The 17,956-nt window shown below is 43.4% G+C and overlaps 2 protein-coding genes across 4 annotated transcripts in view; one reads left to right on the forward strand and one right to left on the reverse strand.

The window, feature by feature from the left end:
* Nucleotides 1–730: 730 nt before the first annotated feature.
* Nucleotides 731–17,956, reverse strand: part of aldh1l1 (aldehyde dehydrogenase 1 family, member L1) — a 31,687-nt gene continuing 14,461 nt past the window's right edge. Inside the window, exons 8-23 of the mRNA XM_061041509.1 lie at nucleotides 8,090–8,215; nucleotides 7,906–7,997; nucleotides 6,451–6,598; nucleotides 6,230–6,349; nucleotides 5,486–5,613; nucleotides 4,588–4,738; nucleotides 4,397–4,467; nucleotides 4,191–4,296; nucleotides 3,952–4,039; nucleotides 3,274–3,367; nucleotides 2,660–2,759; nucleotides 2,462–2,560; nucleotides 2,207–2,372; nucleotides 2,021–2,126; nucleotides 1,703–1,902; nucleotides 731–1,245 (exon numbers count right to left, since the gene is read on the reverse strand). Of these exons, the coding sequence (XP_060897492.1) occupies nucleotides 1,190–1,245; nucleotides 1,703–1,902; nucleotides 2,021–2,126; nucleotides 2,207–2,372; nucleotides 2,462–2,560; nucleotides 2,660–2,759; nucleotides 3,274–3,367; nucleotides 3,952–4,039; nucleotides 4,191–4,296; nucleotides 4,397–4,467; nucleotides 4,588–4,738; nucleotides 5,486–5,613; nucleotides 6,230–6,349; nucleotides 6,451–6,598; nucleotides 7,906–7,997; nucleotides 8,090–8,215 (1,851 nt within the window). The 3' untranslated portion in view covers nucleotides 731–1,189. The remainder of the gene's footprint in view (nucleotides 1,246–1,702; nucleotides 1,903–2,020; nucleotides 2,127–2,206; nucleotides 2,373–2,461; nucleotides 2,561–2,659; nucleotides 2,760–3,273; nucleotides 3,368–3,951; nucleotides 4,040–4,190; nucleotides 4,297–4,396; nucleotides 4,468–4,587; nucleotides 4,739–5,485; nucleotides 5,614–6,229; nucleotides 6,350–6,450; nucleotides 6,599–7,905; nucleotides 7,998–8,089; nucleotides 8,216–17,956) is intronic.
* Nucleotides 10,072–17,956, forward strand: part of LOC132977113 (zinc finger and BTB domain-containing protein 49-like) — a 273,628-nt gene continuing 265,743 nt past the window's right edge. For 2 of the 3 annotated variants that reach the window (XM_061041522.1, XM_061041521.1), the window contains exon 1: nucleotides 10,072–10,473. In XM_061041522.1, coding sequence (XP_060897505.1) covers nucleotides 10,275–10,473 — 199 coding nt within the window. In that variant the 5' untranslated portion in view covers nucleotides 10,072–10,274. Of the gene's footprint in view, nucleotides 10,474–16,004; nucleotides 17,271–17,956 lie in introns of those variants that run through there. The other variant, XM_061041520.1, reaches the window with a different exon arrangement.

Consider the following 17,956-nt stretch of genomic DNA (forward strand, 5'->3'; position numbering starts at 1 on the left):
CCTCTGTTGTCTATTTCCCGCCATTAGCTCACAGTTGTGGCTAGTATCAAACTCGGAAACACTCGCTTATAAAACAGCAACAACACCTAGTGTTTAAAATGGATACTGCAGTCCGACTTCAAGACATTGAAGAGAGTTGTCACCCCCTCCATGTGCTCACAGGTGCATCATTATTTAACCAGCTCTGCCCTCAAATCCTCTCTTCATTTTTCAAAAGCATCTCCAATATGTATCCTAGTTTCTGCTCGTGGAGCTTATTAGAAACATTCAGAGGCTTTTCAGGTCGGGTACAATCACTTCTATCTGAACCAGTTCTCTTGCCGGCTTCCATCGCTGCAACACCTGTTGGTTTGCCGTTTGCCTGGCAAACCGAGGGGCGTCCAAAACGGACTACCTTCTCTGGTCAAATCAAAAACAGAGCATTCAGGACCAGAATCTAAAGTTAGAAGGAGGACATACTGGCTGCTGCATTGTTGTCAGAGAAGCCAGCACTTCAACATGTTTCCTTAATGTCTGATCATATAGTAAGGTCAGTTTATCATTTAATGTAGTAGATATCTTACATATTGGACTTTTAAATCGATTGTTATGTGTCTACAGGAGTCACATGCATGTTTATGTTCCTATCACTGATGTTAGTGCACTTCAGTATTGAGTTAAAACATGTTGGACTGCATCATGAAGTAAATCAAATATGAGACAACACAACAGAAAATAAAAGTCCACAACATTTGAGGTGTTCAACTGTTTTCATTAATAACCAAAAACGTTGTTTGTTTTTTTTAGAAATGTTACATTTCAGTTGGATTTCCTGACCTAATGTAAGCCATATTAGAAATGAATTCAATCTGTTAAAAGTACTCAATCACAGTGATTACAAAACAGTCTCAGTAGTCACTTGGGCTACTTCGAAACGTACTTCAAAAAGTTTAGAAGTCTGTGACTGAGAGACATGAACATTCACCGATTAGTAAGATTGAACATGTTAAAGTAAATTATCATGTTAAGGCATTTACAGTGTTATAGTCAGTAGTCACTAATGAGAGAGCAGAGATGGGATGATGTCATCATCCTCATGACGTTGTGTGCATCACTCTGCATGTCTCTTCTCTCTCTGTGTCGCACACATCCCCGCCTCTCACCGCTGGGAGCTTAAACCTGCCACTTTTCTGTCTCCTGGAATTTGAACTTAGTACTCGATGGTCACCGCCTTTGTCTTCAGGTATTCATTAAGAGCGTCTTGTCCTGCAGCAGAGACACAGACGGTGAATACTGTTATTAATAACCACAAACAAACACAAAAAGGTTTGTTCTTATAGATCAGAATAATACGAGACCCCAGCCCCCGTTTACTTTGTTCTCCATGTGCAAGAATTAAACTTTTCACTGTCATTATTGGTTCTTTGTGTGTTTTATTTTGTTAATTTCAGTGTTTAGAATTCATTTCCTGTTTTATTTGTGTGAAAAAAGTGTGGCTGCTTGTCTGTCTCTATATGTCAGCCCTGTGATTGACTGGCATACAGTCCAGGGTGTAACCCCGCCTCTCGCCCAATGACAGCTGGGATTGGCTCCAGCCCCCAGTGACCCCAAATGGGGTCACAAAGATAAACCAATCAGCCAGTGTCCTTAATCTGATATGAAATGTTCCACTCTTATAAGTTAAATTAATGTTTAAAACGGTAACAGAAGCAGTTTTTCTCACCCAGGTCTTTGCCAAAACCCGACTGCTTGAAGCCTCCAAAAGGCGAGGCCACGTCTGTCTTGTTGTAGGTGTTGACAAAAACCGTGCCGGCGTTGAGCTTTTCACTGACGTACAGCGCTTTGCTGATGTCCCGCGTGAAAACGCCTGACGCCAGGCCGAACTCTGTGGCGTTGGCCCTCCTCAGCACGTCGTCCACCTCACTGAGACGCAGAGACGATGTAGCAGGGAGAAACGGAGAAAGTTAAAAACAGATGAATTATTGTGATGTGTAAAATCTGAGTCATTTAGAGGCATGAGGTTATTTTGAGAAAACCTTACCCGCTCTTGAACTTGGACAAGATCATGATGGGGCCGAATGACTCCTCTTTAGCGATGAACATGTGGTCCTCCACATCGACGAACACGGTGGGCTCAAAGAAAAAACCTAGAAGGAGACGTGTAACAAAGTCAGATTGAGAGATTTATTACACCGTGGAGCTTCAGGTCAGATACAGAAAGCCTTACCTGGTCGCTGCACCTGTTTGCCGCCACACACAAGAGTGGCCCCCTCCTTCACGCCGGCCTCGCAGTACTCCACCAGCTTGTCAAGGTGGGCTTTGTGGTTCTGAGGGCCGTGGTCTGTCGAGCGGTCCAGTGGATCCCCGACCCTCATCTTCTTCACCTCCTCGACCTGAGAGGAAAGACGGCCCACATGAGACGAAAACACAAGAAAACAGAAACGCAAACTGTGCTGGATTTAGCGGTTAAAAACACCCGTACCACTTTTTTGACAAACTGGTCATGAATGTTTTCTTCCACAAACAGTCGGCCAGCTGCGATGCAGTTCTCTCCCTTGTTGAAGAACACTGAGCTCATGCCCTGAAAAACACAAACGCAGAAAACATGGTTTTGTCTCTGCAACTGTAACAAAATTGTGAAGATCAATTCTAGACAAAATGCTCCGATGACCGAACCCACCATGCGCACGGCTTTGTCCATGTCACAGTCGCTGAAGATGATGAGAGGAGATTTCCCCCCGAGCTCCAGAGAGACTTTCTTAACGTTACTGACGGCACAGCTTCAGAGGGGACACGAAACACAAGAGAACACGGAGATGAGCAGGAGAACGACGCTTGTGTTGGAGAAGCAGCGTTCAGTTTCTATGTTCCTCATATCTGGAACAAACTCCCAGAAACTCTCAGCTCTTTTAAATCCAGGTTGGGGACACACCTGTTTACAGCTGCCTTTCATTAAACAGCTTTAATAAGATTTTAAACTTTTACTCTGCACTGTAATTAGTATTATTTTTTTTAACTCTTTTAATTTCTTTACTTTTATTTGTACTTTTTTATTTTTTAATTAATTTCCTTTTAATTATTTCTATTTGAACATATTTTCAGATTTAATAATTTCAGTGATTTTTTAAATGTTCTATTTTAATGTTTCTTTTCTTTCCTCTGTCATGATGCTTTTTGACGTCTTGTGTGAAGCACTTTGAATTGCCTTGTTGTTGAAATGTGCGACATAAATAAACCTGCCTTGCCTTGCCTTGTGTTCGGGTTTGACTTTAATGAACGTGCTTGAAGTCTCACCTCTTCATGATGTGTTTTCCAATTTCAGTGGAACCGGTGAAGCCCAGTTTTCGGACGTCGGGATGGTCAGATAGACGCTGACCCACCAGGGCACCTACAACAAAAGGTTGAGTTGAGTTGAACTCACATACAGTAAGCTATATTCAGACTGCGGTCACAAGCCGCGGTATCTACTCCCCTGTGATGTTTCACCTTCAATCTGATGGCTCGTCTTTGGAGGTAGTAACCGAGGCGTTACAGAGGCGAGGCGGTTTCAGCGGGGGAGCGCAGTGTAGTGCTGTGTGTGTGTGTGTGTGTGCATGTCTGACTGTGTGTGTATGTGGAGCTCCCTCTGTGCTATGCTTTTGCAAAAACAGCAAAATGCAATTAATGAAGAATATTACACCGTCGTGCAATCAATATGAATGTATAAAGATGTGATAACGGCCGAGTTTAGTTACAGCACTTTAGCGGGAAGAGAAAGCAGTCTGAAGAGGGCTATAGTTATGATTCAATCTCAGTATTGTGATGTTTGAAGAGGACATAAAGAAGTTCGATTGATGATAAATGGAAAATGGACTTGAGCTTGTAAAGAGCTTTTCTAGTCGTCTGACCAAGATGCTGATTTGAAAGTGTACGCTGAGTCTGAAGAACTACCATGACAAATAACAAAAAAAGATGACAGGCGTGTGTTCCTACCTGATCCAGGCAGAATATTAACCACTCCTTTAGGAAGGCCCGCTCTCGCTGCCAACTCGGCAAACTTCATCGCGGTCAGAGGAGTCACCTGGAAACAAGTCACTTCGTTTTTTAGACAAACTAGCAACACAGCTGGTAATGTCCTCAATCCAGACTTAAATATCTCTGCATTGACGGCACTGCCATGTCATGAAGTCTGACATGAACAGAAAAACCTGACAGCCAGTGTGGATGCTGACCTGAGCAGGTTTGAGGACCACTGTGTTTCCAGCGGCCAGGCAGGCGGCGGTCTTCCAGGCCAGCATCATAAGAGGGTAGTTCCAGGGAATCACAATGGCACAAACTCTAAGAAACCGAAAAAACGATTCCTTTAAAATCAGCACTTTGAGGATATATTATCAGAAAAATGCATCCTGTGCTGTCAACAAAGATAACATGTACTCACCCTATTGGTTCCTTCTTGGTGAAGGTGAGGTTACGATTGGGCCGCGCCTGGTTGATAGGGATGGTGCTGCCCTGCAAAAAAAGGCAAACATAAACATTTTTGCAGAGTACCCATCTTCTAATATTTCATTTGATTTTGACTCGTCTGATGGGCGACGATGGCTCCCGGGTGTTAAAAGCGGACTGTCTTACTTGGATCTTGTCACACCAGCCAGCGAAGTAGCGGAAGGTCTGGATGGACATGCCCACATGAGTCTTGAGGGCCAGAGTGTAGACAGCTCCGGAGTCGATGGATTCGATGGTGGCCAGCTCCTCCTGGTGCTCCTCCATCAGGTCAGCCAGCCTGTGGGGGGCGAGCGGGGCAGAAACAGGGTCACTGACATCCCAGCTCGTGGTTAAAAATGTGTTGTCCCGTGCCAAAGGATGATCGATATATGCAGATATGCAGGACTAATTGCAGGATTTAATGAACAGGAGATAGTATGGAACAATGAAACAGCTTCAATGTTGCCTTCATGCTTTGTCCTCATGCTCACAAACGAGACACTTACACCCACTTCTTTAAAACATCTTATTAAACCTTATTTCAACATCCTCTTCTTAAGGCTCCAGAGTTGTACAACCGGACATGATGCATATGACTTATCCAAATTCTGACATTGGGGCGTAACATGCTGCAGGGAGTTTGTTGAAATACTGTAAAGAATGCCACTGAGCCTTTTTTTTTTTTTTAATACAACATCTTGAGCCTTTCTGAATATCCATACAGAGGCTACAGGGCTGCAGCAGAGCCGCTTCAAGTGGCAACTGTGAAGTTGTAAAGTGCGAGTATTTGCCTACTTTTTCTATTCTTGCATTGCACATGATCTTAACTAGTGCCGTTGCCGTAGTTACAGCAGTTCTGCATCATATTTCATTCTCATTCACTTCGATGTTTGTTAATAAATTTACCAATGACTGAAAACTTGGAGAACAACTTTCTGTTGTAGCGTGTTGACTGAGCAGTTGTGGTGTGTGTCATCAGTAACAGTGTGTGTTGCATTGAGTTAAACGTTTCAGATTTAAGTTTAGACAGAACGAGCGCACTGACTTGTAGATGAGTCTGCCTCTGTCTCTGGGGTTCATCTTCCCCCACTCTCCCTCTTCAAAAGCTTCCTTAGCAGCAGTCACAGCCTTGTCCACGTCACTGATCTGGGCCAGGGACACGTCGCAGATGGCCTGCAGGACAGACAGACAGACAGATCATACAATCAATCGAAAACAAACAGAACGGTTAGTTCTCCAACTAGAAGCAAAACAATCCCTGAGGGCAAGTTTGCACTCTGCAGTTTGGACATGCTACACACACACACACAGGCTGAAATACACACACGTGCACAAACAGGATCCTACGGGCATGCACTAATGGAGAGATGTTAGAGTGAGGGGCTGCACATGAAAGAGCACCCGATGCAATTCAGTGCCATGCTCAAGTGCAACCCAGAAGTGGTCCTCAGGAAAGAACTGGCACCTCCTGCTACCGGACCAATTTCCAGACTTGGTCCACAACAGGACTAGAATCACTAGACTGAGCCTCTGCCCCCCACAAAGGTATACTTCCTCTTTCAAAGTAAGGCTACTAATGATTACGATTACTGTCTTTTTAATTCAACTTTCGACAGTATAATCTACATGATATTAAACTGGCTGACTTGACATTTCATTACCTGTAACCCATTAACCTCTTATAAGGATGGAAACTTAAAAAAAGAGTTTAGAAGGGACTAAATGACCCAGATAGAAGTGATACTGTCTTCATTCAGTATTTATTTTCAGCCTGTGCTCTCTTCCTCACCGTGCCGTCAGTGGGGTTGATGGTTTTGTACGTCTTTCCTCCTTCTGCATCCACAAACTCTCCATTGATGAACAGCTGATGGGGCATCTTTATGGTCATGTTGTTGATGCTTTTTACCACCTGAGGGGGTTTCAAACACACCAGTCAACATGTTGTCTTCCCTAAACGCCAAAAAAGTAAACAAATACCCGCCGACGCAAAAAAAAAAAAACAGCTCCTACATAGTCAACAACCAGCTCCTCTTCACCGTCCTCCCCTCGGAGCTTTCTGACGCACATCTGGATGAAGTCCTGGAACGTGGTGTTCATATAAACGTCCTCGTTCTGCAGCTGGCAGGTGCTGGCCCGGAGCTTCACCTCCTCCACAAGCCTGCAGACGGCGACAGGAGGGAGAAGAATATTACAAACAGGGAAGCAGCTAGAGAATTAGCTGGTCAACACCCTCTGTTACTTAAAGTGATTTACTTAAATTACAAAATAAAAGAGTTGTAACTGCTGCTGCATATCCAGCCTTCTTTTGGCACAAAAAAAAAGCTAACTGATAATAAATACAGTTACATTAAAAAAGCTTTGCATGCAGCTCTTTGAGGGTCTACTTTACTGAGCGGATTTACACGTCTTTGAAGGGAGCTGCATCTTGTAGCTCCTTCTTTTATTAAAAAACTTTAAACTAGGGGGTGGGGATTACCAAGGGCTGGTTCACACCAATACACACACATAGGAAATGAATTCTGTTGGCCACCTTGCTCTGGATGTCATCTAGCCGCATTGCATACAGAAAGCCCCTCTCTTGTAATGTGCACATGTTTGTTTCTGCTGTACATCACGATATAATTAGATTTAAAATAAATGAAACAGAACAATAGTTTGATTTCTCTGATTCACGCAGGTTATTTGTTTTTTTACTAACGTTGCTCCCTCTCTACATTCACTCTGTAGGTCGCTCGACCACCGCACCCTCTCTGTCTCTCTCTCTCTCTAGATGTGCAGGAGGGGCTACAAAAAGCGCGTTTTCTGTCCTGATCCTGGACAACATAGCAGCTCTCATGACTGACTGATTCTCTCTCAGCTCATGGGGAAGGGGAAGTGAATGGATGGGTTAGAACGGATGAAATTTGGGCAGATCGTGATCGTGAACTAAAAAAGAACCAGATCCCTGCCTTCTTTCTAAGAGACGTTCAGTAGAATCGGGGTGTCTTGAACATCACAACACAAGTGTACTTAGGTACTCTGTTTAATAAATGTGCATAGATCTGCATAGATTTGAGAAATCTGCAATATTGAAAAAAATGCTCTCGAGAATACTTCAAGTTGACAACAGCTGCAGAAAAAAAACAACAGTTAACATTTCTCTTTCAAGCCCTTGCACTGCAGCAAGCTGAAATCATTGCAATTTATAATTTACAACACTTATTGTTGCACAAGAAATATATTGTGAAACAATTAACTTGCATGAGATACGTGCATGTAAGAATCGGTTGATTAACTTTCTTACTTCTGTTTTTTTTTTGTCAGCATATAGTGACAAAGCGCTGTCATTGTTTTCTTGCAGTTATGGTAATTTAAACAGTTTGATTCAGTTTCTGATAGGAAAGTCTCCAAATCGCCATAATACCAGATAATTCAGATAACTTCTTATTGAGGAGGGAAATGTATCGTCCACACTGTTTTAATCACCTGACAACATCCATGGAAGCAGCACCAGACTTGAAGAAATCCGTGGAGTCTTCAATCGTACTGACGTTTGACAGAATACTCTGCCAGACTGCCTGTGAGGACAGGAAGTGAGAAACATCAGCATAGACAGTCAAACATCAGCATGGAACATCTTTTCAGTAAAATGTTACTCCAGAGGCCCTACCCTCATCTGTTCAGCAAAGGTTTTCTCCTCCTCTGTGAGCTCCACAGCAGCGCTGCTTCCCGCATTGAAGTACTGTGCTGCAGCAATCATCTTCCCATCCTCAAACTGCAGATTCTTCACCATCAGCTGCAGAGAGAGAGAGAGAGAGAGAGAGAGAGAGAGAGAAAGAGGGGGGGGGAGAGAGGGAGAGAGAGAGAGGGAGCGAGAGAGAGAGAGAGGGAGAGAGAGAGAGAGAGAGAGAGCGAGAGAGGGAGAGAGAGAGAGGGAGAGGGAGAGAGAGAGAGAGAGGGAGAGAGAGAGAGAGAGGGAGGGAGAGAGAGAGAGAGAGAGGGAGAGAGAGAGAGAGAGAGGGAGAGAGAGAGAGAGAGGGAGGGAGAGAGAGAGAGAGAGAGGGAGAGAGAGAGGGAGAGAGGGAGAGAGAGAGAGAGAGAGAGAGGGAGAGAGGGAGGGAGAGAGAGAGAGAGAGAGAGAGAGAGAGGGAGAGAGAGAGAGAGAGGGAGAGCGAGAGAGAGAGAGAGAGAATGAAAATGTTTAAACAAAGAATCGAAAAGGAACAATAAAGTTTCACAAACCCCAGAACAACCTTGTAAAAAAGGTTTAAGCAGTAGTGTGGTAATTGTGTCACATTCAGTCAGCAAAAGTTAACACGATTTGATACTTTAAAGTTTTGTTATAATTATCTCATAAATACATAATTATAGAGATTCATATATGTATAATTTTAAAAACTCATTTGTACCCAATATGTAGGTTCGACGGAGGATTAGAGCCACGTTAAAAAAAAAAAAAAAAATCATATTGCTGCTCTGTAACAAATGGAGGTCAATAATCATTTTAATGTTCTCTTTTTTTTACTAATAAAAATATATTTAGGCTTATTTATTTTTCTTTTATGCATTTTTAGGCCTACATAGGACAGAGGATTAGGGCCATGTTACATTTTTTTATTTTATTTCTTATATTATATTTCTTTTTTTTCCTTTTTTTTTGATTTCGAGAAAAAAGTCGTACATTTACGAGATTAAACTCGTAAATTTACAACTTTAATCTCGAAATTAAAAAAAAAGAAAAAAAAAAGAAATATAATATAAGAAATAATAAAAAAAAAAATTAACCCCGAACAGGTTTATTAGATAATAATTGTAACTGAAACTGCAGCAGGTTCTTCAGACAAACACTTTGTTGCAGGTATTGTTTTAATGGCAGTCCTGTTTAGATTCTAAAGACCCTGTAGTGACTATCTAATGTCCACATTTCTCATCTTGCCTTTAGTCACTTGCATATAGGTGTATGGAAAGTTCTTGACGCGTAAAAAAATAAACAAACGTCCAAAATTAAAGTACTTTCTGATGTTCCAGTTTATTGTCACATAAACCGTGATGATGATATGATGAGTTGTTATTTCCGAGATTATACTGTTGGTTGTCGTTCTTTTGTTATGTTAAATAGCCGACTTGCCTTGTCCTGTGTTACGTATGTTCCCACCACCTATGCCCCCATTTCCTGTTCACCTGTGACATATAAACACTCAACCAACCACCTGACCAATTAACCCAAATGATCAACTATCACCACCTCGTGTCCAAATTGAGCACATAAATAAACATACAAATTAACAATAAGTTCACTACACATTTTTAAGAAATCACTGCTACCTTTTCTCACAAAACCACGTTGCTGCTTCTAATGGTAACGTCTTCTTACCCCTCTAATATCTTGATTGCATATGTCACTATGTGCATCTACCTCCTCATGACTTTGAGTGGGTGCTGTGGCTTTGCGGGAGGGACACGTGGGCTGGATGGGTGTTTGAGAGCCTTTATGTTTACGTGTGTATTTTGTGCTCGACTGTCTGTATCAGGCTGTACTGTTGTGTTTTTGTTTTTGTGTCGGACCCCCCCTTCGAAAACGAGATGGTTCATCTCAAGGTGCGATCCATCAAATAAACAGAATTTCACCAAATACACACACACTAAATTGGCTCCTATAGGCCCATTATTTACAGTCTAAAGTCCAGGACCAGCTCCAGACCTCCATTTGTTACAGAGCAGCAATACAACGTCCAGTCCACAAGGTGGCGGTATGTGTCTTGATACATATTTTTCCCTGACAAAGGCTGAGAGATACAGATACACCTCACAGACAGATACACAGAGAGGGAGTCTGCTGCTGCTGCTGCTGCACGATGGCCAACACGACGCTTCAGTCATTCAACGTCTTCCTGACGGAGAGATTAACCGCAGCAGCTGTAGACATCTACGGCTTCGTGGAGAAGACAATCATAGACTACCAGGACGAGGTGTACCGAACAAAACTGGAAAACCAGAGGTTGCAGCGGCTTCTGGATTTGGTCTACAAACCGGAGATAAGGCTGCACAGGGCAGGTATGTTTGTCGACACACTGACAGCACCTTAAACACGGTCAGTATCTAACATGCTCGTAAAGTAGGACCATGAACACCGTGTGCACTCAGCTTAGGCCTGCTGTTTGTGTGTGCATTGCAATGTTGGACGTTAGCATGTCAGGATAGCAGCTATTTCCGAGCTAATGATAGAAACGTGACATGTCAACGCTTCCTACACTTCCGGGGAATTTCCAAAATAAAACTATGAATTATTTATTCTGTTACAATCGTTAATGGTGTTCTTTGTTGCAAGATAAAATACGAGTATATAGTGCGGGTAATTTTGGTACAGTGTTGCATAAATTAACCTCCCAATACAGATGTTGTAAACAGTGCAAACCTCTCATAAAAAGTGGCCAAGTAACCTGATTGGACAAGAGGCCAATCAATGGGGACTTTTCACAATATAAATATCACTCCGCATCAGACATTTCAATTAAAACTGTCAATTAACATCACAGCAAACAGTCTTATACCTCAGACTCTTATTTCACTGGTCTCATGATAAATTAAAATATAAATAGATAGTAGTAGGTGTGTCCTAAACAACAGTAGCAAATGGGCAAGATGTTTAGGTTGCTAGGCAACAATCCAGTTTCTGTAAAAATTGTGGATCTAGTTGATTTGTTGGAGCAAAATGTTATCCAACGCTGTCATTACTTTCTGCTACTATTCAGCGCGTGTTTACCTGATGTGTAAAGGAGTTAGGGCTGGGCGATATGTCGAGTTTTTAAGATATATCGATATATTTTCAATCCAGATATAGGGTAGGACAATATCGTTAATATCGATGTAGTTCATGTTGCATTAAAATAACGTTATATGTGTCTTCTGTAGAGCTGCCAGTTCACCCATTTCTCATCTCACTGTCTCTCCCTCTTCACCCTGCTCCTCTCTCTCTCTCTCTCTCTCTCTTCACCCTGCTCCTCTCTCTCTCTCTCTCTCCCTCTTCACCCTGCTCCTCTCTCTCTTCACCCTGCTCCTCTCTCTCTTCACCCTGCTCCTCTCTCTCTCTCCCTCTTCACCCTGCTCCTCTCTCTCTCTCCCTCTTCACCCTGCTCCTCTCTCTCTCTCTCTCTCTCTCTCCATCTTCACCCTGCTCCTCTCTCTCTCTCCCTCTTCACCCTGCTCCTCTCTCTCTCTCCCTCTTCACCCTGCTCCTCTCTCTCTCTCTCTCTCCCTCTTCACCCTGCTCCTCTCTCTCTCTCTCCCTCTTCACCCTGCTCCTCTCTCTCTCTCTCTCCCTCTTCACCCTGCTCCTCCTCTCTCTCTCTCTCTCTTCACCCTGCTCCTCTCTCTCTCTCTCTCTCTCCCTCTTCACCCTGCTCCTCTCTCTCTCTCTCTCTCCCTCTTCACCCTGCTCCTCTCTATCTCTCTCCCTCTTCACCCTGCTCCTCTCTCTCTCTCTCTCTCTCTCTCCCTCTTCACCCTGCTCCTCTCTCTCTCTCTCTCTCTCTCTCCCTCTTCACCCTGCTCCTCTCTCTCTCTCTCCCTCTTCACCCTGCTCCTCTCTCTGTCTCTCTCCCTCTTCACCCTGCTCCTCTCTCTCTCTCTCTCTCTCCCTCTTCATCCTGCTCCTCTCTCTCTCTCTCTCTCTCTCTCTCTCTCCCTCTTCACGCTGCTCCTCTCTCTCTCTCTCTCCCTCTCTCTCTATCTCTCTCTCTTCACCCTGCTCCTCTCTCTGTCTCTCTCCCTCTTCACCCTGCTCCTCTCTCTCTCTCTCTCCCTCTTCACCCTGCTCCTCTCTCTCTCTCTCTCTCCCTCTTCACCCTGCTCCTCCTCTCTCTCTCTCTCCCTCTTCACCCTGCTCCTCTCTCTCTCTCTCTCCCTCTTCACCCTGCTCCTCCTCTCTCTCTCTCTCTCTTCACCCTGCTCCTCTCTCTCTCTCTCTCTCTCCCTCTTCACCCTGCTCCTCTCTATCTCTCTCCCTCTTCACCCTGCTCCTCTCTCTCTCTCTCTCTCTCTCTCTCTCTCCCTCTTCACCCTGCTCCTCTCTCTCTCTCTCTCTCTCCCTCTTCACCCTGCTCCTCTCTCTCTCTCTCCCTCTTCACCCTGCTCCTCTCTCTGTCTCTCTCCCTCTTCACCCTGCTCCTCTCTCTCTCTCTCTCTCTCCCTCTTCATCCTGCTCCTCTCTCTCTCTCTCTCTCTCTCCCTCTTCACGCTGCTCCTCTCTCTCTCTCTCTCTCTCTCCCTCTCTCTCTATCTCTCTCTCTTCACCCTGCTCCTCTCTCTGTCTCTCTCCCTCTTCACCCTGCTCCTCTCTCTCTCTCTCTCTCTCTTCACTCTGCTCCTCTCTCTCTCTCTCCCTCTTCACCCTGCGCCTCTCTCTCTCTCTCTCTCCCTCTTCACCCTGCTCCTCCTCTCTCTCTCTCTCTCTTCACCCTGCTCCTCTCTCTCTCTCTCTCTCTCCCTCTTCACCCTGCTCCTTCTCTCTCTCTCTCCCTCTTCACCCTGCTCCTCTCTGTCTCTCTCTCTCTTCACCCTGCTCCTCTCTCTCTCTCTCTCTTCACCCTGCTCCTCTCTCTCTCTCTCTCTCTCCCTCTTCACCCTGCTCCTTCTCTCTCTCTCTCCCTCTTCACCCTGCTCCTCTCTCTCTCTCTCCCTCTTCACCCTGCTCCTCTCTCTCTCTCTCTCTCTCTCTCCCTCTCTCTCTATCTCTCTCTCTTCACCCTGCTCCTCTCTCTGTCTCTCTCCCTCTTCATCCTGCTCCTCTCTCTCTCTCTCTCTCTCTCTCTCTCTTCACCCTGCTCCTCTCTCTCTCTCTCCCTCTCTCTCTATCTCTCTCTCTTCACCCTGCTCCTCTCTCTCTCTCTCTCCCTCTTCACCCTGCTCCTCTCTCTCTCTCTCTCTCTCTCTCCCCCTCTCTCTCTATCTCTCTCTCTTCACCCTGCTCCTCTCTCTGTCTCTCTCCCTCTTCACGCTGCTCCTCTCTCTCCCTCTCTGAGCCAAACTCTAAAACTAAATAGATAACAAAGCACACAACTGTGTTTATTTTGTTATGCAGAAAATGTATTAATTTCACAAACAGGTGGTTTGTTTTCATGTACATGTTGAACTTGTGCAACTGACTGTTAATGAAAGACACATCGATATATATCGAGTATCGCCATTCAGCGAAAAAATATCGAGATGAGTTTTGGTCCATATCACCCAGCCCTAAAAGGAATATCACTCTCGGGGTCATGATGTTGTACTGAATATCAACACTGCTGAGACTCGTTGTAAACACCTTGCCGACTGCAGCATTGTTCCTGTGACTTTATAAAAGCAGTGCTGATATTCAGTACAACTAGACCTCTCATGTGATAGTGCTTCATTATTTGACAAATGTATACAACTTGTAAACCATATGGTCCATTGTATTGTTATAGTGTGCTTGAAGGATACATCAGTACACTTGGCAAACATGGGATCCACATCACAATACCATAATTCATTATTTAAATCAACTTTTTAAATTTCAAACGTCGTATCTCAAAGTTTCAGTTTGGTGAAAGATTGGGCGATAAGTGATTGGGATCATTTCTGATCTCAAGTTTTAAGGTATGTTCATTTGTTTTCATGTCCATCAATGTTTTAATGTATTTTTTAATTTCACATTTGAAAGGAGTTAGCATGAAAAACAACCCTCAGAACAAAACCAGTAACCAATTTCACCTCGATGAACTTGAGTCACCGACACCAAGTAGAAAATAAAATAGCTTTAAAAGGAAGATGTTGATCCAATCATAAAAAAAAAGTTAACTGTTGCTGGCTTGTGTTAATATGTTGTCATAAATAACCCCCATTAATGTTGACTTGAAGTCAAAGAATGCAAACCACATGAACAACCTGCATAAAATCACCTTCATAGTAAAAGCTCTCATTATGATTTGCATTTTTTTTTAGTGTACAGCGGCTATATCACGGATGAATAATAATTAATAACAGTTCTAACTAGGGCCCGACCGATAAATGTGGAGTTACACCCAACACCTCCACCATCATTGTCTTTAAGTGTCACGCCGGTAGCACAATGTGATATATGTGGAAAGTCAAATCATGGACTTGAAGGGTTGAAACAAAGCTGCATGTTTCGTAACAGACCTCAGACAAATTCTCTAACCTTTTAAACATAAAGCATGGTAAAGCAGCCGTTTACATCCATTTAAATCACAGGATGAGAAATGAAACCACACGAGAGGCTAATGTTTATGTCATACTGGAGTCAACACAAATAGCCGTGATGTCATCCTCATGAGGTCATTTATTACAACTGTGGAGGTCCATTTTCTTCTTAACATTTCATCAAAACTAATATGGATACCTCACATCAACATGAAACATCCTCTAAATCAACTGAACCTAAAGCTTTTGTATTCTTAATGCACATTATAAAATCTTTCCCCTTTCTGTCATCTTTCCATATGACACGACTCGTGCAGTCTGGCCTGGCTATCCTGTCCTGGAAAGAGAAGCTGTCACATAATTAATTCCAAAAAAAAGGAAAAAGTATCAACCAAAGTTTTGAGTTTTGATCTTATTGCCACACACGTTAAACATGAACGTACGCAGAATTCAAACTTTCTTACAACGAAATGCACAACTCCACTCCGACACTATGGTCTGATTATTGTGCTCTATTCAATGTCTGCACTGATACCATGCAGGCTAATGAATACCTGACCCATCTGTGCATTGTTGAGGCCAGAGATCGGATGGAAAATTTTATTTCATGATGATCATGATCAGATTCTTTTTTTTTTTTTTTTTGCTTCCATAATCACTAAAAAGTCTTTGAATAGTGTTAAAACAGGACATTTTATCACGGTGTATTAGGGCTGGGCGATATGGACCAAAACTCATATCTCGATATTGTTTAGCTGAATGGCGAGACTCGATATATATTGATATGTATTTTATTAACAGTGAAAACACATGGAAAAATAAACTACCTGTTTGTGAATTTATAAATATTATAAAATAAAAATGTTCCTTAAAATACAATAAAAGAGAGAGAGAGGAGGAGCAGGGTTAGGAGGGACAGACAGTCAGTCATCATCAGTGAGATGAGAAAAAGGTGACCTGGCACCTCTGTAACGTTATTTTAATGCAACATAAACTATATCCATATTAACGATATCGTCTTGCCCGATATCTTGTTTGAAAATATATCGATATATCTTAAAAACTCGATATATTTCCCAGCCCTACGGTGTATTACTGAGTGATTTCAGCGATCTTCCTTTAATAGTGAAAGTACGGTTCATCATAACGCATCACATGCATGCTATGTGTTATGTTTCCAACGTTTGGTGCGTTTAATTCACGGTTTATTAGAGGCTCTTCTCACTCTGTAAAGGCTCTACTTGCCTTGGATTTCTCTGCTGCTGTTAAGACAAGCATCACGTCTGGGGATCAATCATGTTTTCACAAACTTCTAGTTCATGTATGATCAAAGAGGTTTTTTTTTTTTTTTTTTTTTTCCTTCCGAGCTGCTACCAAAAACATTTTCCTATCCACTGTTACAGATGCAAGCCCGATTGATTTTCCCACACCGACACAGGAGGTTTGTGCTCAGGAGCAGCAGACGCAGAGGGAATGTGTTCCCAGTGAGGAGCCCTTGAAAGAGGAGCAGACTGAATCCTGGACCAGGTCGGGGGGGTCGCCCGGATGTCCTGCATACGGCAGCGTAACCGGCCCGATGACTCAAATGGTCAGAGTTGGGGAGCGGGAGGAAAACCAGACGCGAGACACCCTGAGTCGGGCTGCGACAGCTGGAGAGCACAGTGGATTCCCCGAGCCAGACAACCTCATCCGAGTCGTAACCGTGGGAGACCAGTTCGAGTACGAGATCCAATCGCAAGAGGAGCAACCCTTACCGTCCTATCGAGTGTTCACGGCGTACACAAGGAAGGCGAACATGTTTTTTTGCAACATCTGCGGCAAGCCGTTTGGGAAAAAAGAAAAGCTGAAGCTGCACATCGCAGCTCATTCTGCGAAACGTTTTCCCGAGTCCGGCAACCGGACGTTCACCTGCTCCCTCTGCGGCAAGGTAACATACACCAAATATCACATGCTCACCCACATGAAGTCGCACAACAACGAGAAACCCTACCCCTGTCCAATCTGCGGCAACAAATACAAGCTGAAGAGCCACGTGAAGGAACATATACGGACTCACACGGGGGAGAGGCCTTACACCTGCTACACCTGCGGGCAAAGCTTCAACAGATCGTCCACGCTGAGCAAGCACGCCAGGAGCAAGCACAGCGAGAACAAGCCCTTCAAGTGCGTGCAGTGCGAGCTGAGCTTCCCTCTGTACATCGTGTTGAAGCAACACATGAGGACGGTGCATGGTTACATGTTCCCTGTGGGAGACGACCAGCCCCCGGTGCAATGCTGAACACTGCTGAGGCTCAGAGGTTACAGACCTCTTCCTTTTAAATAAACACATCTGTTCTAATGCTCTTTAATGATTGTACACTGTAATTGGAGTTGTAGATAAGATTGCCTTTTTAAAAGTAGCACTTAACGTCTTTTTTTACACTCTTTATGATGACCTCTAATGAGATTGCTTAACGACTTCCTGATTCTGACAAAGTGTTTATAGTAAATACAATACATGTCATATATTGCTTTGCACTGTTGCTCGACATCTCTGATTAGCTGCACTTCTTTTATGTCTGCCTTAAATCACGCGTGGCTTTGCTCTTCAGTAGCTCCTTTAAAAAAATGTTTGTCTGTGTTGTACTGTTTGAAAAATGCAGTGTCAATAAAAACAGTACGTGGAAATACTGCTCGACTTTTTTTTCATGGTGTGATTTTGCTAAGTGTGATTTAAGTGTATTTACAGTGCTGATGCTGGATTATTGAGAAGGATACCACTTTTGAAAATTGAGAGATTCAAACAATAGATGGTGACTTTATCAAACATTCGTGATAGGAGCCTAAATTGTGTTATCGAAGTTAATAGCAACAGTAGGTTAAACCTTGGTATGGCAGATATTTTACTTTTGTCCCCCTCCCTTTTCCCTTCTGGTTTTGGCAACCCCTAGCGCCCCCTGGAGACCACTGGGGGGGGGGGGCTTAAAAAAAAACTACATTATGCATCAGATTGAAATGTTTTGATTGACTCAAAGGGGGAAATATCAAAGTTAGTTTCTATTTGCTTGGAAGGACTATCTAAAAAAAAAAAAGACGCTCTAAAAAAAGTCCATTAATATCTCCAGAGACATCCTGTGTGAAGTGTGACACGTGTCCTAAAGAGAGGTCTCTCTTTTAATCGAGGTTCAAGGCAACAAAAAAAAAAATATCTGGGCTGTGCAATTAAGGCTAGCAGCTCAAAGCTATTAAATAATACACCTGAGTGTCTGACCCAACTGCTGCAAAATGCATTGTGGGTAATGAAGTAGGGTCGTCACATAAAATCAGACGATATTGATACCTGTTGAGTGTTTATATATCAAAGCAACAAAAATAG

This window comes from Labrus mixtus, chromosome 7 (assembly GCF_963584025.1).
Source record: "Labrus mixtus chromosome 7, fLabMix1.1, whole genome shotgun sequence".
NCBI lineage: Eukaryota > Metazoa > Chordata > Actinopteri > Labriformes > Labridae > Labrus > Labrus mixtus.